This window comes from Protopterus annectens, chromosome 7.part0, assembly GCF_019279795.1.
Source record: "Protopterus annectens isolate FY-2018-M chromosome 7.part0, PAN1.0, whole genome shotgun sequence".
Classification (NCBI taxonomy): domain Eukaryota; kingdom Metazoa; phylum Chordata; order Ceratodontiformes; family Protopteridae; genus Protopterus; species Protopterus annectens.
In genome coordinates, this window is record NC_056739.1 from 446,346,724 (window position 1) to 446,373,533 (window position 26,810).

Consider the following 26,810-nt stretch of genomic DNA (forward strand, 5'->3'; position numbering starts at 1 on the left):
TGTGTGTGTGTGTGTACTATTTCTGCTTTCCTGTTTTAAATGATGAGTGTGTTTTGTTCTGTGACACCAGAACATTCCGAGACTCCTATAGGGAGAGAGGTAAACAGCCCGTGGCATCAAGGCACAGACCGGCAAGCACAGACTACCACTGAATTTCATGAATTGAGGCAATAGAGAGGCAAAGGAAAGGCTACCAGCAGTGAAATGCAAGCCTTCATCCTCTTCTCATGGTTACTTATTGACTACAGCACAATCCTGTTTCAAATGCCTATTGAAATTCTGAGGATGGCGACTCTGACCTTCTGAGTAACAGAACTATAAGTATGACTGGAAAGAATATATATTTAAGTCTCTGGTTGGGGTACCATTGTGTATAACCAGAAGGGATATGTAATAAGTCTGAGGTTGTGGGATCATGGTTTATGATGGGGGGGGGGGGGTGTTACATTGCCTGATGTTGTGGAGCCTAGGTGTATGATGGGGGGTTATACTGCCTGATGTTGTAGAAAGTACAGTTTTGTACCTACCATAAATGTAGATGTTCGAGGGCTATTACAGCTGCAGTAATTACATATGGGTTTTCAGCCGGCAGGCGGTCCCTCGGTCGGCCGAATTCCAAAGTCTTGGTCCGGCGTCGGTTGTTGTCGCGTACTCTTCTGACGTCAGGAAGGCTAGAGTATAAAAGACACAGCCGACGCCATCTTCTTCAGTCTTTCTTGCCCCAGATGTCAGGTGCCCCCAAAAGGAAGGCAATACATAAATTAGTGTAAAACACAAAAGTAAGCAAATAAAACATAGTAGGATAACCCAGTCAGTAGGTATGAATAGGTATTCAAACCCCAAGGTCTTACCAAGAGGGGAAGGAGGGTGGGAAACCTGTACTGCAGCTGTAATAGCCCTCGAACATCTACATTTATGGTAGGTACAAAACTGTACTATGTTCATCGTGCATTACAGCTGCAGTAATTACATATGGGTAGAATCCCAAAGCTATGTATAGGGTGGTAGGTACTATACGGAACTGGGTTGAGCTAGAATGCCCTGCAAAACTGCAGTGGCAAAGCCTGCTCTAGTTCTGGAGTATAAAGGCAGATGGTAATGCTTTGTGAAGGTATGTACAGAACTCCAAGTGGCTGCCTCCAAGATATCTTTAGTAGGCACTCCTCTGAGGAAGGCTGTAGAGGTGGCTGTGGCCCTAGTGGAGTGTGATCTGATACCAGTAGGTGCAGCTTTCCATGGTAGGAATAACAAAAGCGTATGCAGTGACCAATCCACTTGGAAATGGTCTGTTTAGTTACAGGTTTCCCTTGACCCCCCACAGCATAGGAAACTAGGAGTTGATCTGATTTTCTGAATGACTTGGTTCTGTCCAAGTAGTAACGTAGCTGCCTATGGATATCTAAAGAATGAAGCAGCCTCTCCCCTTTGTTTTGAGGATTAGAGTAGAAGGTAGGAAGGTGGATGGCCTGGTTTAGGGCTACCCTAGATACTACTTTAGGCATAAAGGAGGGATTAGTACGCAGGGAAACCCTGTCCTGATGGAATATGAGGAATGGCTGCACCGCCATGAGGGCCTGTAACTCAGATACCCTACGGGCTGAAGTGATGGCCAGGAGAAAAGCTGTTTTCCAGGACAAATATTGTAATTCTGCTGAAGCAGCTGGTTCAAAAGGAGGCAATGTCAATTTTTCCAATACATAGTTAAGGTCCCAAGCTGGTACTGGTTGTTTCCTTGGAGGCCTTATGTTCTTAGCCCCTCTGAGGAACTGTCTAAGTAGTGGGTGTGAGAATAAAGGAGGATCCATATTGAATTCTGCAGATATTGCTGAGGCATGTATCTTGATTGAGGAAAAGGAAAGTCCCTTGCTCAAAAGTTCAGTCAGGTACTGTAAAATCTGAGGCAGGTTTAATTTTCTAGGATCCTGTCCTCGTTCTTCATTCCAACAGCAAAACCGCTTCCATTTTATGGAGTAAGCTTTTCTTGTAGATGGTCTTCTAGCCTCCAAAATGACATCCTGCACTTCTTTGGAGAGTAGTGCCTGATGTGAAGTTAAGGGATTTTCCATGCAGCTAGACTGAGAGTTTTCAGCTGACTGTGAAGAGTTTTGAAATTGTTCTCGTCAGCAGTAGAGGTGTTAGAGGCAGGGGCCACGGAGGAGTGTGTGTTAGGCTCCTCAATAGTGGATACCAATGTTGTCTCGGCCAATCTGGAGCAATCAGTATCATCCTTGGCTTGTCTGTTCTTGCTTTCAAAAGCACCTTGGGCAGCAGAGGTAGTGGTGGGAATGCATAAACTGACCAAGTTGTCCATGTGAATGAAAGGGCGTCCACTTTCCAAGCCTTTGGGTGAAAGGTCCTTGAGCAAAACTTTTTTAATTGATGATTTTTGTGGGAGGCAAAAAGGTCTATGTCTGGCCTTCCCCCCGCTTGAACAATCTCTGTGAATACATGTGGATGCAGCTTCCATTCGTGAGGGTCTGTCATATGCCTGCTCAGAGTGTCTGCCAGTGTGTTTTCCATTCCCGGTAGGTAATGAGCCTGGAGTTCTATTTGTCTTTCCAGAGCTAGATTCCAAAGAGTCATGGTTAGTCTGCACAAGGGGTAAGAATGAGTCCCTCCTTGTTTGTTTATGTACCACATTACTGTGGTGTTGTCTGTTCTTATGAGCAGCTGTCCTGGATGCAGGAATTCTCTGAACGCTGAAATTGCATTTATTACTGCCAGCATTTCTTTTTGATTGATGTGGAGGTGCTTTTCTGTTTTGTGCCATCTGCCCTGAATGCACCTGTCCTTCATGTGCGCCCCCCAGGCGTAATCTGAGGCGTCTGTGGTTATGACTTGTGTAGCTTGAGGCTTGCAGAATGGGAGGCCTTTGTTTACTTGGCATGCTTGGGCCCATCATATGAATTCCTTTTGTAGACAGGGAATTATTGGAATCTCCACTTCTAAGCTGTGACTGTGTTGAGACCATAGATTTTTTAGGTACCATTGAAGTTTCCTCATGTGCAGCTTTGCACATGGGATTAGAAGAATGCAAGATGCCATGAATCCCAGAGCCTGCAGGATTTTCCTTGCAGTAAGCCTGGTACTTTTTGCAAGCATTTTGAAGTAATGAGATAGTTGCCCTTGTTTTTCTGTTGTTAGGTAAGCCATCTGGGTGTTTGTGTCCAAGTTGGCACCCAGGAAGGTAATTTTCTGAGAGGGTGTTAGTTTTGATTTCTCCTTGTTGATGGTGTATCCCAGAGAAAGCAGTAAGCGAGTCACATATGCCAGGTGTTTGAGAAGTACGAATTTGCTGTCCGCTTGGATCAGGCAGTCGTCCAGATAAGGGTAAATTTGTATCCCTTGAAGTCTGCAGTATGCAATCACTGATGCCAGGCACTTGGTGAATACTCTGGGCGCAGTAGATAAGCCAAAGGGCAATGCAGAGAATTGATAGTGATTTGAACCTGCAAGAAATCTGAGGTATCTTCTGCAACTTTGTCTGATTGGGACATGCAGGTATGCCTCCTTGAGGTCCAATGTTACCAGCCAAAACCCCTTGCCCAGCATGGGAAGGAGTTGCTGTAATGTGAGCATCTTGAATTTTGGTACTAGAAGAAATGTGTTGAGAATGGATAAGTCCAGAATGGGTCTCCAGTCGCTTCCTTTTCTTGGCACCAGAAAAAGCCTTGAATAAAAACCTTGTGCTTGTTGGTGCGTAGGTACCTTTTGAATAGCCCTCATGTTTAGGAGCTTTGCGATTTGTAGTTGTGCCTCTACCCTTTGATTTTGTGGTAGGTTTGGCATGCCTCTCATTTTTGGAAGAGTGTGGAAATGAAATTTGTAGCCTCTGTTTATTATGTCCAGAATCCATTTGTCTGTTGTGACAATATGCCAATTGTTTGCAAATAGTGCCAGTTTTCCTCCCAAAGGTGCTGCCAGTTGAATTCTGCTTGGCATGAAAATGAGGGAGTCATTGAGTTTGCTTTCTGTATTGCTGCGCACTGTCGTCACCACTTCTTGGTGTTGGTGATTGCCATTGTCTGCCTCTGTAGGATCCTTGGGGTTGTCCTCTGCCCCTTCCGCGTCTGTATCTGCCCCTTTGGGCTTTGTCAGTGGTTGGAAAGGACCAGTTTTTTGACGGCCAATTCCTGCTGAACCTTGGTGGCTGAACCTGTAAGAAAGCTTTGACAGTTTGCATAGATTTTGCCTTTTCTTCCATTTTACGTAAAATATCCTCAGCATTACCACCAAAAAGAACATCCTTATGTAACGGTGCATCCAGAATTTTTGCTTTCACCTGATCTGAAAGATTTTGTTCCCTTAGCCATGCATGTCTGTGAATGACTGCTCCAGTGGCAGCTGATCTGCTGGAGGCCTCTAGTGCATCATAACCACATTGTAAGGTGTGCTTGCCCACTTGCTCAGCACTATGCATCATATCCTGCAACTCTTTTAAATCTGGTTGTTCAGGTTGTGACATTTTTGTTTTTAATTGTGATAACAGAAATTGCTGATATTTAATCATATGAAACTGGCAGTTTAAGGCCCTCATGGCAAGGGTGGCCGAGGTATAAACCTTCTTACCCCACCTTTCTAGTGATCTAGATTCCCTTTCCGTAGGTAGTGGATTCTTGGCCGTGGAAGCCTTAATTCCTTTAGGGCCTTGAGAAATAGTTTCAGGGTCTGCATTATGGCCTTTATAGAGAAACTGATGAGAATTAGGAACTCTGTAATACCTATCCGGCTTAACTGGTGCAGGAGGCAGAGAATCAGGGTTTAAACAGGCCTCCGAGTATACATCATCCAAAACCTCCAAAACAGGAGGAATAGCCAGAGGTCTATGCTGAGGTAACCAGAGGAATTCCCTAAGTCTTTTCTTGGAGTCTGAAAAGTCTTGGCCTTCCCAATGGAAGTGCTCTCTCAGGGAGTGTAAAGTTTCCCCAAAGGAAAAATCCTCAGGGGGGGATACAGAAGGAATGGACTGCTCTGCATCCGAATCCTCAAAAGGTGAATAAGACTGTTCTTCAGCATCAGAATGTTCTGATAAAATGGATTCTTGGTCAGAAGGAGAAGAATCCTCTTCTACTCTGGGTCTCTTGTCCGGAGGGGCCTGTGAGCCTCTGATAAGAGTGATCAGGTCTTCAGACATTTTAAGCATGTGCTTCTTAGGCGTGGGCCCAGGTCTTGGGCCTTGTGAGGCAGGCCTAGAAAGATGCTTGGCTGATTTGGCTTTTGTAAAGGCCTTGATGGAGAATGAAGATGAAGGCCTAAATACACCATGGGTGGATGTAGATCTATCCACATTGGTGGGTTCGACATGAACAGGGGCTTCGGTAGTAGTTTGGGAAAAGACCGAAGAACCAGCGGTCTCAGGTACAGAAGACCCCGCCGAGGGAGTGTCGTCGGTAGTCAGGGACTGCAAAGGCGTCTCACTGAGAACCGGCCCACGTGGAGCTTGTTTGGTGGTGTCGGTGGAGACCGCAGTTCTCGACTGACGGTCCTTTTCTTTGCGTTTTCTGGACATAGCGGTAGTCGGAGTATCCGACGACATTTTATAATTAAACGCTTTGCCAAAATAATGTTGGGCGAACTCAGCTCGACGCTTGATAGTGCGTTTATTGAAGGTAGCACAAAAGCGGCAGCCCGAGACGTCGTGGTCTGGGCCCAAACAAGGTATGCAAAGGGAATGGAAATCCTTATGCGGTATTTGCTTCCCACAAGAAATACAATTATTAACTTTTTCTGACATCGGTCTGAGGCAAGAAAAGGTTCCCCAACGGGGTACTTAGCTTTAATGAAGACTTCGGTTCTGAAATTCTTTCGTAATTCAGGAGCTGGCCGACTGGCACTTGCGAACTGCTTCTGCTTCGGGCACCGCGCGGCAAAAAAGACTGAAGAAGATGGCGTCGGCTGTGTCTTTTATACTCTAGCCTTCCTGACGTCAGAAGAGTACGCGACAACAACCGACGCCGGACCAAGACTTTGGAATTCGGCCGACCGAGGGACCGCCTGCCGGCTGAAAACCCATATGTAATTACTGCAGCTGTAATGCACGATGAACATCCTTAGTTTATGACGGGGGTTATACTGCCTGATGTTGTGGAACCTTGGTGTATGACAGGGGGTTATACAGCTTGATGTTGTGGAACCTTGGTTTATGACATGGGGAGGGGGTTATACTGCCTGATGATGTGGAACCTTGGTTTATGACAGGGGGGGTGGTTATACTGCCTAATGTTGTGGAACCTTGGTGTATGATGGGGGGGGGTAAACTGCCTGATGTTGTGGAACCTTGGTTTATGACGGGGGGTATACTCCTACACTGCCTGATGTTGTGGAACCTAGGTGTATGACTGGGGGGGATTATACTTCCTGATGTTGTGGAACCTTGCTGTATGACAGGGTGTTATACTGCCTGATGTTGCGGAACATTGATGTATGACAGGGGGTTATACAGCTTGATGTTGTGGTACCTTGGTTTATGACATGGGGGGGTTATACTGCCTGATGATGTGGAACCTTGGTTTATGACAGGGGGGTGGTTATACTACCTAATGTTGTGTAACCTTGGTGTTTGATGGGGGGGGGGGGTAAACTGCCTGATGTTGTGGAACCTTGGTTTATGTTGGGGGGTATACTCCTATACTGCCTGATGTTGTGGAACCTAGGTGTATGACTGGGGGAGATTATACTTCCTGGTGTTGTGGAACCTTGCTGTATGACAGGGTGTTATACTGCCTGATGTTGCGGAACATTGGTATATGACAGGGGGGTTATACTGCCTGATGTTGCGGAACCTTGGTGTATGACAGGGGGTTATACTGCCTGATGTTGTGGAACCTTGGTGTATGACTGGGGGGGTTATACTACCTGATGTTGTGGAACCTTGGTGTATTTCCCTTACTCTAGGGTATAGCAATCTCACAGTAAGCATATATATGTAGCTGGAGTACTGCAGGCACATCATCAACACTGGGGAGTTGTGTATGGCGGCAACTATCCTTAGAAACACTTGAAATGGGTAGATGAAGTTTCAGAATTCTCAGTCATTTATTCTAATTGAACTTTATTTGTTCAAGTTCTGATACCTGCAATTACAGGTCTCAAACGTGTGATAGGGCACTTCATTTTAAATATTAAATCACTTAAATGAACAATTCTGTGTTTACTCCACTAAGTTGAATTAGAATTGGGTGTGACCTTCTATTCCATGTTTTAAGTTTCAAAGCTTAATGTTTACTGCTGCCATTGAGTTACTGTTTGTGTGGAGTTTTCATGTTCTGCAGATATTGCTGCAGGTCGCCTCCGAATGGTCCAGATTTTTCTCCATTCCCTAATCATATTATTTAGATTGATTAGCTTCTCAGAATTGCCCCTAATTTTAAGTGGGGCCCTTGTGCGTGCTGCCTTTCAAATGATTGGTGTCCCACTCAGGCTGTATCTTGCTTTTTATTTCTGAAATAGGCTTCAACTCATTCCAAACCTGAACTGGATTAAAAAGCCAGTGATAAAAGCCTGCATGGATAATCGCGTGAGATATGTGTTTTTCTTTAAGCAGTTTACTCTATTTAATGCAATGTGACAAACAGCAACAAGTGTTGTGGGATGCCGATTATGAAAAGGAACAGGCATACTGTGTTGAAAAGATGGCAGTGATTCAGTTCTGAGGACCAATGTGTGTAAAGTTTTAAACACCTGGATGCAGATCTGAGAAGGTGACAAAATCATGCATGGTCTGCATTAGGAAACAAAACAAAGGAACTCGGTACTTAATGCCACTGATGAAATGACAGAGGAACTGATGAGAGAAACTTTTTAGATGATTCAAGAAAAGGGTTTAACAAGGGAGAATCTTTCAGAAAAGAATGAATGTATGACCCAGCATTCCTAGGGAGGATATGGGGGGATTCACAAAATGTGAAAACATTCAGTTGTACATGGGGTAGACATACAGCCTTTACAGTGGGATGAACTAGGATCCACTGGGATATGCACTTACAAAAATGAGCAAAAATGTACAGGCTGGGTGGACTAATTAGTCTATTTGCTATCAATGCCTTTTTTCTTTTGCAAAAAAAAGTAGTGGATGGTTTCAAAGACTAATAAATCCATGAAATAAAGAGGAAAAGTTACATTCCTCCACTATAAAGTAGAAAGTAATGCAGTAATTCAGCATATCCACATTATACTTTGAAGAGACACTGCACATTAAAATCTCTACCTCACATATTTGGCTAATCCATTAATTTGTAGACTTCAGTGCTTTGGAACCTGCAGATCAGATAAACTTTCATTTTTAAATCTGAATTACAAAACGTTCCATGAAAACTCCAAGAAGAGCTAAACTCAAACATAAAACTACTGTTCAATCTCAGCCTTACTACAGGATATGTACCCAAAGAGTGGCGTACAGCAACAGTGGTCCCTCTCCACAAAGGTGGTGCCTCAACGGACCCTGGAAACTATCACCCCATAAGCCTGAATAGCTTGGTCTGCAGAGCTATGGAAAGGATCATCATGGACCTCATAAATAAAGATATTGGGGACCTACAGACACTGGATCCTACCCAGTTTGGCTTTGTTAAGGGCAGATCCTGCCTCTTAAACCTGGTTGACTTCTTTGAAACAGTCACCAAGGCCATTGACGAAGGGAAGGTGGTCCACACAGCCTATCTGGACCTCAAAAGCCTTGATACAATACCCCACTCAGGCATTATAGATAAGCTCACCAGCTTAAATATAAACCCCTATGTCACTAGATGGGTTGCAAACTGGCTCAAGGACAGAACCCACATGGTTAGAATTGCTGGAGCCATGTCAGACTCCAAACCAGTTACAAGTGGCGTCCCACAAGGCTCAGTCCTGGGACCTCTCTTGTTTGGTATATATTTTCGGAGGTACAGGCCAACACGGAAGGACTATGGCTGACCAAGTTCGCAGATGACTGCAAACTGTCGACTCTCCAGCCGACACAAGCATCCTCCAAAAGGGCCTCATAGAAACAGACAACTGGTGCCAGAGCCATGGCCTCAAGCTAAATGCCAAAAGTGTATAGTCATCCCTTTGGCAAACAAATTACCACATAGGTGGTAATCCATTAAGTACAGAAGAAGTCATTAGGGACCTGGGGACCCAAGTTGATAGCAATCTCTCATTTGACAACCACGTGGCCAAAGTGGTTAGAAAAACATTTTATATAGCCCACCTAATCATGAAGGGATTCACATCTAGATTAGGAGAGGTCATCGTGCCTCTTTACTCATTCCTCATCAGGCCCATAATCGAGTACAATGCCCTTTGGGATGTACCTTACCAAACACCTGCAGCAACTGGAAAGACCCCAAAAGTACCTCACCAAGAGGATCAAAGGGCTCAAACAGATGCCATATGCTGCCCGGTTAAAGAAACTCCAGCTCTACTCAGTGGCATACCGCCTGCTCAGAGGTGACCTGTGCCTGACGATAAGGCCTTGTCCAACCCGGAATTAAGGGACATGCTGCACCTCAAAAATCCAAATCCCATCGAGCTACACTCGAGAGACTTGAACCTCAGCACTGAAATAAATAGGACATGCTGGAGGGACAGATTCATAACCCAGAGGCTCCCTTCACTATGGAATAAAATCCCAGTCCAGGTTAGGCAGAGTCCCTCATTGACTCTCTTCAAGAGGAATCTTGATGAGTGGATGGGAGATCATAGGTTTACCCCAGGTATCACTTCTGTGTCACTGTTAGACAGAGGCACAGTATACTAACCTCGAAAAAGGGCATAGCAAAATTAATTTAAAATGGGTGGCGAAAGCCAAACATACTCTGGCTAGGCTTATAAATGCCCTAGGGCAGATAGCCTAGTATGAACCTATGAACCTATGAACCTATTACTTTGTTAGAACAGCAAAAATAGCAGTAGAAATTCTACCTAAAAGAAAATACTTAATAATTATTTTCTGGATGAAAGCAATTCCGCAGAAAGCCTTCATGTGCCCCTGCAACAGTCCCACAAGTCTGACATTCTAACTCAGACATCACATGTCTTTGGGTAAAGAAGCAGCACCTGACATCAGATGACATGCTCACGTAGCATTTTGTTAGGTATTTTTACAACTGAAAACTTGAACATTGTCCATATGTTTCTGTTTCAAGACTCCTGAAACTTAAAGAAAGAAGCCCCAAACTCTTTATGAGATAAGCTCAAGACAAAATGGTAAGCAAATTACATACCTCTTTTATCTTCTTTTGAGGTCCTTCATTAGAATTCAGTGGACCAGCCTTTTGTAATACAACTGCAGGCTTAACGAATGGTGTCCTGGATTCTCCAGAGCTATGAAGGTTCAGGGCTGCCAACCGTGTCTGAACAGGGGAGTTGTTGGCTGCTTGCATCCTTGCTCCTTTTACACCAGACTGCTGCTGTTGCATTCCAGAGCGAAAGCCAGGAGCTGAATTTAGAGGTGGTATTCTATCTCTTGCAGTATTTCCCTGGTTCATCCTCACCTTCTCTTCTTCTATACCCCTGTTTCGCATGGTCTCCTTCAGGTCAGCCAGAATGCTCCGTGGTGGCAAATCAGTCATTCTGCGGGCTGTAGCTTTTGAGATTGGCTTGCAATCCGCAGCATGTATCCTGTGTTGTGGATAATTCCTGACATCTGCATCATGAATTTCTGCCACTGATTCCAGACTTCGTGAAAGCCCTGAAATTAAATGCAAGACATTGTAAAGCAAAAACACTTGATGTTCTCATGTAGCAAGCCAAAAATTTGTAAAATAAGACTTCTCACACCATTTCTACTGTACATTTGGGTATAAAGAAATATTTAGGGTAGCTAGCTCTGAAAATGTAGAAGACATTTATGGAATAGATTGCTACAGGGCCTCTTTTAAGAAGTGTCCCAAATTTTATAGTTGACAATACTCTTTAACTGAGGTTGAGGTTTGTGTTTGTATCTGGGCCATAAGGGCTTGGTAATGCAACATGTTAAGTGAAGACAAAATCTGACTGCAAAGTATCTCTTCATAATAAAACCTTAACTAACAAACTAAAGGATTATAACCACCAATGACCTACACTCACTCTTTACAACATGAAGCTGGCCATAGAGAGAGAACGACCCATGGACGAAGTGAATTCATTACACTTTTGAATTACTTGAAGTACATTCAAAAGACAGACAGAGTATCTTATTGTTTGATGCTGCCAATGTCTATAGGTTAATAGAGTGGAATGAATTACTTTAACTGGTCATTTCTGCAGTAAAACAACTGAAGTTGGGTCTTGGGCCTGTAGACATTGGCTCAATGGCATATTAAGCATCATGTTGACCATAGAAATTTAAGGCCTTCAGACATGATAAGGTAGACATACAGTGTTCAGTTTCCTTTCAATCAATAGTCGAAGATACAAAGAAGTCTACTGAATTCCAGTTTTTGCTGTAGACTGGTGACTTGAGAAAAGGGTCTTCAAAAATAAATAAATATATAAACAAAGATGATTTAAGAACATGTGACACCTGGAGTTGTGTAACTAACAAGACAACTGTAATTCTTATCAAATGTACATAGTACAGTTGCAAAAACTTTTCAAGAATATGTTAACCTAAAAAAACACAATATCACTAGCAAATGTAGTTAGTGCCCCCTTAATTTCTCTTCCTTCTTTTAAGTTAAAAAAATGTTTTATAAAGACTGAGTGGTTAAGAGAAACTTCAGACTTTTTATAGATGATTTTACCAGTATTTATTTTTAGTGTAACTTCATGTTACTCCATAACTCCTTTGTGATGACATATGTTCAATAAATGTCATAACAGGCTTCTAATAACCCACTGGATTGTCATTTCCTTAGTTTGTAGACTGTTCTACATCAGATAAAAAAAATTAAAAAAAAGAAATCGAGAGGCTAGAGATTAGAAAAAAAGATGAGGCGTCACCTTGGTGTAAAAAGCCCTGACTAAGATGGTTTAATTAGTGGTCGAAACACTAAAACAGTAGGTCTGGGTGAGATAGGAATGATAAAGCAAAGCCTGTCTCCCATTTACGGGGAAATTATTTGAGTGGCATAGGGCTTGAGTGCAAACTCTGTTATCCCTAGAGGAGACTAGGAATTAGTTGAGGTATTTGCCTTCAATGGGGACAGAGTTACTGGGATAGATATCTACTGTGGAACTAGGAAACATAGTTTCTTGGATATTCAAAGCATTTTAGCACCATTGATCAAAGCAAGCACATTCAGAAGGGAATGATAAAGCTATGCAGAAAAAAATGCTTGAACCACCAGCAGATGATACCTCCACTCTTAGAGGAAGAAATGAGCTACTAGGCTGTCTCCTCCTGAAGAATGATAATCACATGAAATCAGAAGAAAAAAAAGAGTTATTGGCTACTGGCATTTCCTGAAAAAAATTTCTGTTTGTTCTGTTGTGATGATTGTTAACCCACTGTTTCAACTCACATTCTTAACTAAAAGGTCTCTGGGATTAATTTTCTTCCAGAATTGTCCTTATTTGTGCTGTGTATATCTGCATATTGAGTCAGGCAATCATTTGGGTCAGATTTTACATACAAATGGAATACTTACAAGACATCTTTCTGAGTTTTGCAGGCTCTCTGTCCTTGTAAATTTGGTTCCGCAGCTCTCTTCTGAAGAGAAACAAGACAAATTACAGAAAAAATATTAGTCGATAACTTCTAACATGAAACTTCCATGTTTAATTTGTCATGATTCTTAAGACAAGCATTTGCATTTCAAATTAATTGTATACTACATGAAGTTCAAGAATGACTGAACAAGTAAGCCCTTTACTATAGCTCCAAGAAAGACGAAACAAAGGAAGCCCATTACTAGTGCAATTACTATAATCAATAACTTCAGGGGCATTCTCCTTACTACTCTCTTTCTTCAGGCTCAATGCAAATGTTCTGTGGTAGTGGTTACCATATTTGCCCCCACTAAAAGACAGCAATTTGTCCAATTTTTACTATATATTATTACCTTATTCTACAATGCTAAAGTAATTAAGCAACTGTATAAAACCCTCTTGTGAACTGATCCATTCTCTAATGGGACCCTTCAGGCTACATGAATCTCATTGCTTCCTTGTTTCATCATTTGCCTCAACAGAGTGTGTCAGCTCAGTCTCTTTCTCATCACTTACAGTGTAAAACTATCTCTGTACAAAGTGTTTTAATGATTATAAATACTATTGTTTATGTTAAGTGTATACAGATTAATAATGTGATATCACATCTTTACTGGAAACAGTTTGTGGTAACCTGCCCTGTCATATTATTTCAATTCATGGTGTGTTTGACATTTGCCTGAGATGTAGCTCAAAATTGTAAAAGTAAGATGGCTGTCGTGTGCTGAATTGGAGATTAGTACAATCAAGAATTCTATCTATAATATCGCCACCCTCCAAAAAAAAAAAAAAAAAAACTTTGGGTACCAATGAACTAAAAACGGACAGGATAAAAGTCTTCAGTTTCTAACAGGGCTTACTTCTTTGTGGCAATTGTGAAAAACTGAAAGGCTGCCAGCTCAGCTAGATAGCATTTTGTAGATAATTCTATGTCATTTGTAAATATTAATAAAATCCACAGGCTGTTTCACAAATGTAAAGAAAACCATGTTAAATGTTGAACATCAAAAATGTAACCACAAGAAAGCTGATAAAGTAAAGCATTTTATGACTGTTTGATCTCAACGCTCGGAGACAGAATGTCTGGACTAAGGAATTCCTTCTATTGTTTTGAGACCAGAGTTAATTGCTAGATTTTAGATGTATAATCTATTTTATTGCTGTGGTTTCCTGGCCAGATGCAATATCAAAGAAATGTTAAAACTCTGAGTCTCTGTTAGCCTAGGAACCAGAGAAGAATGATGTAATCTAAAATGAGTCAGCAGTGATGTATTACCAATTTAAGAGATCTCAGAGAGAAAGAGAGAGCATTTTGAATTTTGTCTGAAGAGCATCCACTCACCAGTACTGTGCCTTTGCTCTGTGTGTAGGTAGGATCTTAGACTTTAGTGTGTCTCTTTGAAATAGATAGAAAATAATAAGTTTAGTCTAGCTGTTTTCTATATTTATGTCAGACTATTCTACATTATTATTTTAAGCATTACCTGTGAATCTCTGAACTCTTGGCTTGCACTGTGTTGAATTGAGGAGATTTCTCTTGTGTTTTTATTGTTTATTATTAAATATTTTTTAAACCTTTAAACTGTGGCTATTTTGTGTAGAGATAATTTAAGCTCTAGAGTACAGTGCATGTATATAGTGATACTGTACAAAACCACTCCAATAAGCCTTAAAAGTTCTGGTCACACTTACTAATTGGATAATACCGTTGCACAGTAAAATTGGACACCCTTTGGGAAGGGCCTTATTGGTAGCCGATAAATAGGGGTTCTGGTGGCAGTGGATTACTACTTTCTAGCCTAGACAGAAGGGGCACAGCAAGTGAACCTATGCCAGCCTTCCCCAGGAATGTCTGTGTGGTTGTATATAAATCATATCTCAAAGTGTGTGTGTGTGTGTGTGTGTGTGTGTGTGTGTGTGTGTGTGTGTGTGTGTGTGTGTGTGTGTGTGTGTCAGCTACTTGGGCAGGGACAGGAAGCACTGGTTGGACAGAGGGAGTGCTGGGAGGACTTGGCTTGGAGTCCTGGCTAAGGACTCCACTCTATAGTTGTGCCAGTGGGGAGTCTTACTGGGGATCTGGAGAGAAAGGGAGAAACCAGCCCCAGACTGACTCTGATCTCTGTGTGCTCTTAAGGGAAATTGTACTTTACTGTGTGTATATTTGTTATCCTTCCCAATGTGGATGACCCTCATGGTGCTAGTGGTAACAATTGAGGCTCCTTGATTACTGAGTCAGTGCACAGGCATCATATATTAACTGGTTGACAGTGGTGGGATATTCACACCACATATTAATTGGCTGGAAATTGGCTTGTAGTGGTGTTGATAGTGAATTCCTGTAGCTTGTGTACAGTGATCACTGAAGGTGTTTTTGTAAGGTGTAGTTAAGTAAATATTCAGAGTTCAGATGACAATTATTTTTTTTTTGTTAGCTTAGTTAATCAGGGAGAGCAGGCAAGCATGTCAGAAGAGGAGTATGGCAAGCTAACAAGGAGCCAGTTGGCTGAGATGTGCCAGGCTAAGGGATTGGTGCATGGAAACCTGACTAAGGCAGACATGATTGCAGCTTTGGTCACAGCTGCATCAGAAAACAGCAATCAGGAGGATGATCAAACTGGTTATGGAGATATACAACACTCAGAGAATCGACAGCTCAACCTTTCTGCAGAGGACTTAAAAATCCACCTGGAGCCAAACAGACTTGAGTTGGAGGCCAGGCATTTGGAAACAGAAGCAGCAGAGAGGCTGAGATGTCTACAGGCTGAGGAGAATGAGAAACTGCACGCCTGGAAGCTGAGGAGAAGAAGAGGCAGAGGCAGCATGAAAAGGAGATGCTGACTCTTCACCAGAGTCATGGAGGTAAGGAGGAAGGGAGTAACTGGACCCCAGAAGCACAAAAGGTCAGTAAATTTCTTCAGCAATTTATAGAGTGGGATAATTTCGATAGTTTCATTCATATGTTTGAGATGGTATGTAAACAGTATGATATTGACCAAAGGCTCTGGGTACAGTTCCTGTCTCCTTACTCCATGGTAAAGCTGTAACTGTGTTGTCTAAACTTCCTGATCATGAATTTTTGATTATACTGATGTTAAGAATTGTCTGTTGGAATTGTTTAAGTTAACACCCAAAACTTATAGGAAAAAGTTTTGTGAGCATAGACACAATGTGTGAACATGTTGCTGAACTGAGCACTTATTTTCATCGGTGGATGAGTGGATGTCAGGTCACCAATTCTGAAGGGCTGGCAGACCTTTTGGTGAGGGAACAAGCCCTTAGCACTTTGCCTGAGGGCATGAGGATCCGGTTATCTGACAGACAATGTGCTACTTCAGATGAACTGGGGAAGAAGGGAGACTTATACCTAGCAAGGAGTACCCCCAGTACTGCTCATGGGTCTAAGGGAACCCATGCTGGGCAGCCCAGACTGCCCCAACATAATCTGCTAGTAGCAAGGGAAGCCACTAGTCCAGGTACACGCCCAGGACCTAGGGATAAATGTTTTGAATACAACCAGTGGGGCCATGAGGCATACAGATGTCCATGGAGGCAAGGTGCGGAACAAAAGGTGAGAGATCCAGTAATTGGGAGGAAAAAATGCCAACAGTTGGTTGTCTTGAGACAACAAGTATACCAAACTACCACCAGAGGTTTTATCCTATCATAGTGAATGGCAAAGAGACCATTGCTAAGAGAGACACAGCCTCTGACATAAACATTGTGAAGCCTACAATGGTTACAGAGGAGCACTACTTGCCTGGGCAGTCTACTCCAATCAGAGCTTTTGGAGGGACCCCATTCCAAATACCTTTGGCTAGGGTTCACCTTGACTGGGAGGGTGGAAAAGGAAGTCAGCAAGTAGGTGTGTTTGAGGATATCCCTGCAGATGTCCTGATAGGGAATGATTTTGATAAGGCAGTACCATGTGTTTGTGCAGTTACACGCAGTCAGGCTTGGAGACAAGTATGTGGGTCTAGTAGCCTGGGACCAGACAGACCGCATACTTGCAGCCAAGACTGGTGAGGTATAGAAATCTTGGAGTTGATAATATAAGTTTGGGGAGTGTGGAGTTTTGGCCCTCTAGATTTATGGGTGCAGGGAGGCTCGTCCCTTTGCAAAAAAGAAGTTTTATGGAAAAGAATGATCTTTGAGGTTCGCTCTTCTACCATAGTTTCAGTCTTTTATTTTTCTCAGCTTGTTGGCACTCGTAACTTCAAGTGCTGACATTTGAATAGGGAGCTGATATACGTAATATGTAGAAAAATGTTAAGGAGACATGCTGAATTGTATTAATGCATTCTTCACTGAATGTAAATGCTATTAAAACTGGACATGTCTGCTGTTGCACTGAAATTGTCATGTTATCAGGATGCATCTTTCACTTGAATTGCAAACTGCTCTGCTTTATTGATCATAATTTATTGATCACACCTGTTTTCACTGACTGTAATATTATGTGGCCCTAGTCAAAGCTGTAAAGGGTGTTCAAACACAAAATGAATAAATAAAAGTAGTGCATGCTGAGAGAACAGGGATCTTTGGGTGAAAAAGCAGGCAGCTCTTCAGTATCCCACATGGATGAGTCTGAAAGTACATTTTTGGCTAAATGGAGGTTACATGTAAAGTCAGCTGTTGGCTGTTATACTGTAGTTACCATGCATTCACTCCTGTTGTAAACCAGTAAAACAGAAAGCAAGAGTGCTCAGAAAGTGGAGAATGACATCAAACTGGAAAGTGAAGCGTAAACTCTCAGATACATTTTTAAGATGAACTCAGCAGTATGATTAACTATTCAACCATGATGGCTTTGAAATTTTCTAACATCTACTTAATCCAAACAAAAGCAGAAACAGCATTTTTTCTTAGGCTGAGAACATGTCAAATAGCTAGAAAAGAAAGGTTGAGTGTGCAAGCCAGGCATACGTTATATCACAAGGATGTAAGTTCTAAAACAATAAGTATCAAAATGGTCCACCTAAGGTTATCACCTTTTAATTGTGTCTACAGCAGGATATTTCATATTGAAGTGTGAGGTTTTGCAGGGCAGTGCAAGTGCAAACCTTTATTTAATACAATTAACTTAACATTCATCTGTCCATTAGTAATCACCTTTCCCCATTTATAATCAGAATAAAATGGAACTCATAAAGTAAAAACATGGGACAAACTATGACATGACCTGATCATTATTCCAGTCTATTGCAGGACACATATTCTGCAAACACATAAAGCTGCAGAAAACAATCAGGTTGTATACTAAACAATATGCAGTGCAAACAATGCAGAGCTGCACATTATAAAGTCCGTATATTCTTGTCTTGAAAGTAGTTTTCTCCCTCATGTATAATGCTCAACATAATGAAAAAGAGAACAAGATTTAAAAGCTGAATGTGTAATGGACAAATTTTTATAACATTCACAATTTTTGCAAACATTTATAGGTATTAGATTGCATTTACATTTAACTGCGGTGGTGGTGCTGCGGTAGCATTGTCGCCTCATAGCAAGATATCGTCCCGTTCAATTCTCAGTTAGAGCGTCTTCTGTGTGGAGGCATACGTGAATGGGGCGTGCCTTCGTTGAAGGTTGTGCGTCAGGGCTGGTAACCTGGTATGTAAAAATCCACTACCAATCATTAGCGGACCGGAGTTCCGCTGTGGCAACTCCTAACCGGGAAAAGCCGAAAGACACAAAGATTACATTTACATTTAAAGAGAGTCAAAGAATTGTTAAACTAAAGGGACAAAGTTCAAACCAGACTTGGGGAAGTGAAATGCGTGGAAAAAAACTTACAGGAAACAAGGTATTGTAATCTTGCATATGCATTTGCTGCCCTCTGGTGTCAATCTATATGTACTTGTACTACAGTGTTGCATATATTAATGCAATTTTGCTGTTCGGACTGTTAACAGCATCCTTCAAACAATAGAAGAATCCTCAAGTCTCCATTAGATATAATAAAAAAAAACTTTAGGCTTCCTCACACAATAAGTGCAGCACTGTGCAGTTAACACTTTAAGGAAATAATGTTTTTACAGTTGCTTGGAGATCCTCTGAATTAGGTGTGGGGAACCTCAGCAAGGGTTATAGAATGTAATCTGGTTTTATTGTGATATTTACAGAAAATATAATTAGAATACATTTAAATACTGATGTAAGTGGTTAAGTTACAAGGTGTCTGTTGACATAAGTAAATATAACTCTGCAAATAAGGATTATATATGTAAACAATTTATGTTTGCATTTTAAATGAAGCGGAAAAAGGATTGCACCCACATTAGGCTAGTATCTAATAAGTGACTGGATTAAAATGTAAACAGTGCAATGTGCTTTTTCATCAGTGAGACGTCAGTTGATGTTTTAATTAGCTGTAGATAAACATTAGGCATATTGGTATGTTTCTTATAGATTCATGAAGCCACTGTAATTTATCATTCCCAAAAGATGGTCTCCAATGTGCTTGCCTTTGAAAAAAAATAGACATTATAAGAAAATCATAACACCCCAAAGAAATAGTCATGAATTGAGACAGAAAATATGATTACAACACAAACAGTAACAAAAACTCTGTATTAAATCTGAAGTCAAAAAGCAGTCAGACTGTAACTGATTTCTGTCGCCCTATATTACCCTGCAAAGAACTTTTTTCAGCTTTTTTTTGTAGTTAGAACTCACTGGTGTATAACTGTTATTTTGTTTGTTGTTTTATACCATGTTAAGTTGTTCAAGAATTTATAGGCGCGATTGTCAAGCTTGTTACCTACTGGACCTCAAGTAGCTTAACTTCTGTAACCTCATTTTGATATATACATAAATAGATGTGTATCTCTCTCTCTCTCTATCTCTCTCTCTCTCTCTCTATATATATATATATATATATATATATATATATATATATATATATATATATATATATATATATATATATATATAGATAGATATACATATGCATCCCTATCAGTTGTCCAAGTTTTCTGAAACTCAAAATTCATAATCCATATGGTCGAGACCATGAGGTCAGGTTTTTGAAAACTTTGAACCTTTTGAATGGAGACTGTGGTACAGTGAGAATCAGGAAATTTACCCTTTTCTTCACTGTAGTGCAGTCTCGGAGTTGGTATATATAATTTGCAGGAGGTGTGGGGTGCCCCCCCCTGCACAAACATAAAAAAAGTAGATTTTTTTTTTCTTTTGATGTTCCAGTTTTCGGAAAGCTCGATCATATGGTCTCATCCATATGAATTTCGAGCTTCCAAAAACTCGATCATTTGAAATAGATCTATATATATATATATATATATATATATATATATATATATATATATATATATATATGTATATACATGGGACTCGGACACTTGTGTGAATGTAACTTTCACCGAAAGTCAAATTCGCACTCACACATACCCGAAATTGCTGTTCTTCGAAGCAGCAATTTTGGGTATGTGTGAGTGGTGTGCCGGTCGCACTGTGGTGCGAGTAAGGGAATATTCCTTTACTCCACTGTAGTGCAACCTTGGAGTGAGAATATTTAAGTAGGGGGTGTGGGGTGCAGGGGGGCAAAGCCCCCCCTGCAAAAACATTTAATTAGTGTTTTTTTTTTTTTTTCACAGTTTAACGGAAGCACTTTTTAGATTAAAGCGCTTTTGTTAAACTGTGATCGGTATATATGGATTTGGACACTTGCTTTTTCGAGCAAGTGTCCTAGATCCATATATATATATATATATATATATATATATATATATATATATACAGACATACAAATTATATATGCATACATATAGATATATTGGTGTACAACTATCTATATTTATATATGTATATCAAGATTCTTATAGTATAGGGAACCGTATTCCATAACTTTGGAACATAAATAAACCAAAATACCATGCTCATAAGGATGTTGATAACTATTGTGCTGGCAACCTCCTTGCTTGTGGGCAGAGGAGGTAACTATCAAAAAAGTGAAGCTAAAAATTCTACATATTCCTAGCTAAAGATAATCATAAGGCATTCTTTAGTTATGTCCAAAACCTAAAAGGGAATGCCTAGCTATGTGCCAAACTTATAGTGGATGTTACCACTCACACTGAACTCGAGGAAATTGCCAATCTGCTAGCCAATAGGTTTGCCAATAACATCACCCCCTTTTCCCACCAATCATACCCCAAAGCATTCCTGACACCAATCCTCTACCGAGTATCTCCAAAGCACTCTCCAAAGCCAAAAACACAGCCTCTTTGGGACCAGACAACATCCCAGGTTGCTTACTAAACAATCTAAACAATCTAAAAACAAGACCTAGTGGAACCACTTGGCACTTTCTTTAAGCATAGCCTGAGCACTGGCTTTATTCCATCAGAGTGGAGAACAGCAACATTAATTCCCCTTGCACAATGGTGGTCCATCAACTGATCCTGGGAACTATCAACCCATACGGCTAACTAGCCTTATCTGCAAGGTCATGGAAAGAATCATCATGGGCCTTATCCACAAGGACATAAGTGACCTTCAAGCCCTTAACCCGGTCCAGTGTGTTTTCATCAAGGGTAGATCTTGCTTATTAAGCTTAGTGGACTTCTTTGACAATTTCATCAAAGCCCTGGATAAGGGCAAAACAGTACATACCACCTATCTTGATTTAGCCAAGGCCTTTAACACAACCCCCCATTCAGGTATCATAGAAAAACTCTCCCAGCTGGGGATTAACCCATACATTATTAGATGGATAGCAAACTGGCTCACTAACAGAATGCACACTGTCAAAGTTGGGGAGTTCACTATCCACCTCTACCAGTAGACCAGTTACCAGTGGGGTACCACAGCAATCTGTGCTGGGTCCTCTGCTGCTTGGAATCTACTTCACTGAAGTCCAGGTGAAGGCAGATGGTCTGTGGCTTACCAAGCTACTATAGATTAATGTAAACTGGGTGCAATCATAGAGTCCTCCAATATCGTTAACATATTATAGAAAGGGCTGACACGACAAACGATTGGTGCCAAACTCACGGACTAAAACTTAATGAAAAAAATCCCTTATTATCCCCTTTGGCAAAGAAGTAGCCCCTGCTAATTATGATATAGATAGTACCCTTCTAAGCTCAAAATTAGAGGTGTGAGACTTGGGAACAGAGGTTGATAGCAATCTTAACTTTGATCACCATGTATTCGTAGTGGTAAGAAAAGCATTCAACATTGCGCATCTCATAAATTAGGGCATCGTATCCAAGACCAAGGAGGTTATAGATATACTGTACTCAACCCTTAACAGACCACTAATTGAGTACAATACTCCCTCCTGTATGTACCTCACCAGACACCTGCAGCAACTGGAGAGACCGCAGGGGTTTCTAACCAAGAGAATCCAGGGCCTCCACAACATGACATACATGGAAAGACTGAAAGGCCCAACACTGTACTCTGTTATCATACAGGCTGCTAAGAGGTTACCTGTGCCTGGCCTACACAGCAGTCTCAGACCCTACCCTAATAGAAATGCTGCACATCCGCAAATTAAATGGGACAGGAATAACTCACTCTAACGATCTCAACCTAGCCTATGACACTAACAGAACATGCTGGACAGACAAATACATCTCCCAGTGATTGCCACTCTCCTGGAATAAGCTTCCACTCCACGTGAAGCACAGCTCCTCAATTACCTTATTCAAGCGCAACCTTAGAAAATTGGATGGGTGACTGTAAATTCACCCCGGTGGGGTGGCACTTCTGTCCCTCATGGACAGGGGCTGTCAGTGCTGATCACAGAATCACTCTGCTAACAAAGACCATCTATGGTGGGAGGTTGCCATAATGGTTAAGGTGCTTACCTTAGAAACACAAGGTGCAGGGTTTGATTCTGACATGGGTAATTGCCTAGGCTTACAATGGCCCATACGGACAGTTAGCCTAGTACTAACCTATGTACTATGTACTAACCTATGTGCTAATTATGGTCAATAAGGATATTTGGGTTATTACATGGTGAGGCTTGTAAAGGCCCCAGGGCCATTAGTCTAGTAACCTCCTATAAACCTATAAAAAGATACTATTATGCATTTTTTTAGCATTCACTTTTAGACTATGATCTGGCACCAGTTACTAGTTTACAACAAACACTCTTGGAGGATGTTAGTGTCTATGTCCTATGGCCTACAATGCAGCTGAAAATGGTTCATTTGAATCTATTTAGTTTTCTTAAACTCCTTTTTCATCCTGGGTCCTTAATGGCTGCTTTCATATGCAGCCTAGCATACTGCCCAAATGGTCACTACATACCTCTCAGCTGTCCAGATTTTCACAAACTGTCCAGATTTTGCCTCCTGTATTTGGCCTGTTGCTGATAAAATTGATGGTTTTCTTGCAAACCACTGAGCATTGAAATAACTACATAATACTAAATAATGACAGAAATTTGAGTTTCAGACTTTATAGCCTTCGTCTTAGAAACCAACTGTTCAAAACACTACGTAAACTTTACAAAGCACAAAAACAGCCAAGCTTCCTTCACAAAATAGGACCAGGACACCAATGTAAGGTAATAAGCAAAGTGCTTTCATTCCCTTTATTGAGTAAAATGGAACTTCATCAGACTTCATAGCCTTCCAAAAATACAAAAAGAATGCAAAACTTGTTATTGTACAACTTTGTAAGTTTATAGGAGCAATATTTAAACTCTGTCCCTTTTTTCTGCACTGAAAGACTGGAACTAAACCACCAAATAAATACATACTTAAATAGGTGTGCCAATCTTACAGGCATGTGCCTATCTGCAATGGTGATGGCAGAGTATCCAGGAAAGACAAGGCAATGTACTTAGAGTTGTTTAACATGCCCCTCAAGAGTGTCAAACAAAAATCTGCTTTGTACAGCAAGTTCATCTGCAGCATGTTCTTATATCTAGACTGTTTTAACAACACTAGCAATTGCTTTTGGGAAGAACTGGTTTTCTGCACCAGACACTGAAATGTAGCCAAGGAACCCTGGGAACACTTCATGCATTCAGAATTCCCACAGCAGGGTGGAGCTCACACATGTGTAGCTGTTAATAGGCAAGGTGGGGTTCAGATGTGTACAGCAGTCAGTCACATTATATATGCTTATAGTGCATGCAAGGCAATGAAAAGCAGATTAAAACAAACCTGCATAGCTTCTAAAGAATGTGCAAACTTTATTCTGCAAGACTGGGCCTGGTTGTATTTGAAATATCAACACTCACTCAACACCGTCTACACAGAGCACTTCTAAATCTGATTAATATATAAGCGCAAATGATGACTGATTGTAGCTTAGTCTCCTCTGTTTCTGTTTTGTCAAAGTATTAATATGTGTCTTCTGGGATTCTCTCAGTGTCATACAAAATATGTACATGCAAGAAATCTGTTTACCTATGCTATAAGGGTCATGATTTGTTCATAAAAAATGCCATATGCATAAACCTGCAGATTTTATGCTATCAAACATCTTCCAAAATTTAGAAACTCTTTTAAAATGGATTTTTTTAAACACAAGCATTAAGTTAACATTCACTCCTCCAGCAAGAGCTTTAGTAAATTTGTTTTAGCAAATAATCTTTAAAAAATATTGAAATTTAGGCAACATTTTAAGACTGAAACACCTATATAGATATTAATAGCTCTTTCTGTCATCAGCTGCAGCAAAATTAACCCAGTTAATTTATCAAGAGAAAGCAAAGGGAAAGCTATGCTGACTGAGGAATAAAATAATGAAACACAAAAAAGGAATGTACCTCACTTACAGCAGGAACATTACTTAAAAGATACATGGATATTACTGAGAAGATGTTCTTTCATTCATTTCCTAATATCTACTTTATCCTATTCAGGGATAAAAAGTGGCAAAACCTATCCCAGCAAACAAGATACGTAAATCACAAACCCAGTTCTGTACAAGTTGGAAGTCTTTTGCAAGACACAAACTCACACAACACACTTAACAGGCAATTACAGGACAATAACACCAAAATGTATGTCTTTGTGATGTGGGAGCATATCAGATTACATGGTGAAATGTAACATTGCTGCAGAAATGACATACAAACCCCAAAAAGAACAAACCCCAGTCAGCAATTAAACAGGCAACCCAAATATTTAAAGAAGTTATACTAATGGATGCAGCAGTGTGCTGTCCAGAGGAATTATGCATCAGTAAGTGAAAAAAAAAACAGAAAGATAAAACACACAATGTCGGTAATGAGACATACCTACTAAAGGTGAATAGCTGGCCAATAATGCATGTTTGCAAATTTACATAGAAAGACTCGATGAAACAGAAGAGGAATTTAGCAATGACAGAGAAAAGATGAAATGAACACCTAAAATGATACAACAAGTATTAGGATGATGGAGAAATGGGACAGAATAGTAAAGATAAACAAGCCAAAAATCAAGAAAATTCACAGAAGATAACAAAGAAGAAAACCTCACAGATTTTGGCCTAAAAGAGAATTTAGGTGGCAAAAATATTACACTCATGCCAAGAAAGAAATGAAATATTAGTAGCAAGTAACTCCATCCAATAATGAACAGAGCAATATAATTGTAAAAAACATAAACTAAGAAGACACATCTACTGTTTACAAGGTGAAAAAATAACTGATGGATCACAATACACAACAAATAATACAGAGCACTAAACATTCATATGGTATAGTGTTAAATGTAAGTGCTTGTGAAGGCTGCCAGCCTAGCCAGATAGAATTTTGGAGATAATTCTGCCATCTGTAAATATTAATGTGAACCACAAGCTTGTTGTCTTAAATGTTAAAAATAGTGTTACATGTGGAACTGAAAAAATGTAACAACAGTGCACTCTACTGACCAAGTAAAGCATGTTGTGACACTTTGATGTAAACACGGCTCCGAATGGTCTAGATGAAGGAATTCTTGCTATTGTTTTAAGACCATAGTTAATGGCCAGAATTTGCATACATAAATGTCCTTAATGGCTTTGCTTCCTGGCCTGGTGTGAGCTTACTAAAGAATGTAGCCCGTTAGCCTGGGAACCCAGGGAAATGTGAAGAATAATGTAATGTGAGCCAGGAATGTGATTTTAAAAACAGAGAGAATCAGAGAGCATTAAGCATTTTTGTCTTGACCATCCAACTCAGCACTGTCTTACTCTATATGTAAGTTTAGCTTACATTTGTATTTTCTCATAGAGATAGCTAGAAACTAGAAAGATTAGACTAAGTGTTTTTCTGTGATGTCAGAACTGTACTACTAAATTATTTTAAGTATATCTCTGTGATCTCTGAACTCTTGACTAGCACTGTGTAGTAAAAAGTATTGTCTTGTGTTTTGACTATTTATTATTAAATAGTTTTAAACCCTTTCAACTGTGGCTGTTTTTGTAGAGATAATTTAAGCTCTTTAGAGTACTTGTAGGCCTTTGGTAAAATTGTACAAAGCCACTCCAATAGCGTTAGCCGTGGGCTATACTATCAATTGGATAATAATAATAATATGACACAGTAATAACTTGACACCCTTTTAAGGGCCTTTGAGTAGCTGATAAATATTAGTGGGTGGTGGCAAGTGGTACTACCTTTTAGTCTGGGCAGAAAAGGGGCACAGCTGGAGAACCTGTGCCAGCTTTCCACAGGAGTGTCTGTGTGGTTATATAAACTCTTATCAAAGTGTTTGTGTGCGTGTGTGTGTGTGTGCATGTGTGTGTCAGCTACTTGGGCAGGGACACGAAGCACTGGTTGGACAGAGAAGGTGCTGGAGGTTTTAGCTTGCCCACTAGGCTGACATCTTGTCCCTATATCTGTGCCAGTGGGGAGTCTTATTGGGGACCTGGAGAACAAGGGAGTGACCAACCTTTCCTCCTATATGAGACGCCCCTCACTGGTGTTAGTGGTGAGGATTGAGGCTCCTTGATTGCTGGGCCAGGGTATGGGTGCCACAGCGCTAACAATGTCAAATAAGACAATGAGGAAGATTTACCAGTAGATTTTTCAAATTTGCTGAAGTATTAGTTAATAAAAAGGAAAATTAAAGTAATTTACCAACTTACAAAATGGAGAGAAATAACAATAAAAAAAAGAATAAACACAAATTTAAAGCAGCAGATTACATTAATGTGGTACCCTCAACAACTACATGAGAAAACATCAAAAGCAACATTTACATATGATGATGTACTACACTTTACAAGGACAGGAAAAAAGA

At 40.6% G+C, this 26,810-nt stretch overlaps 1 protein-coding gene across 1 annotated transcript in view; it reads right to left on the bottom strand.

Moving 5' to 3' along the window:
• The window catches only part of TNK1 (tyrosine kinase non receptor 1), a 368,229-nt gene that overhangs the window by 32,921 nt on the left and 308,498 nt on the right, over positions 1-26,810 (bottom strand). The window contains exons 12-13 of the mRNA XM_044077026.1: positions 12,555-12,616; positions 10,206-10,672 (exon numbers count right to left, since the gene is read on the bottom strand). Coding sequence (XP_043932961.1) covers positions 10,206-10,672; positions 12,555-12,616 — 529 coding nt within the window. The remainder of the gene's footprint in view (positions 1-10,205; positions 10,673-12,554; positions 12,617-26,810) is intronic.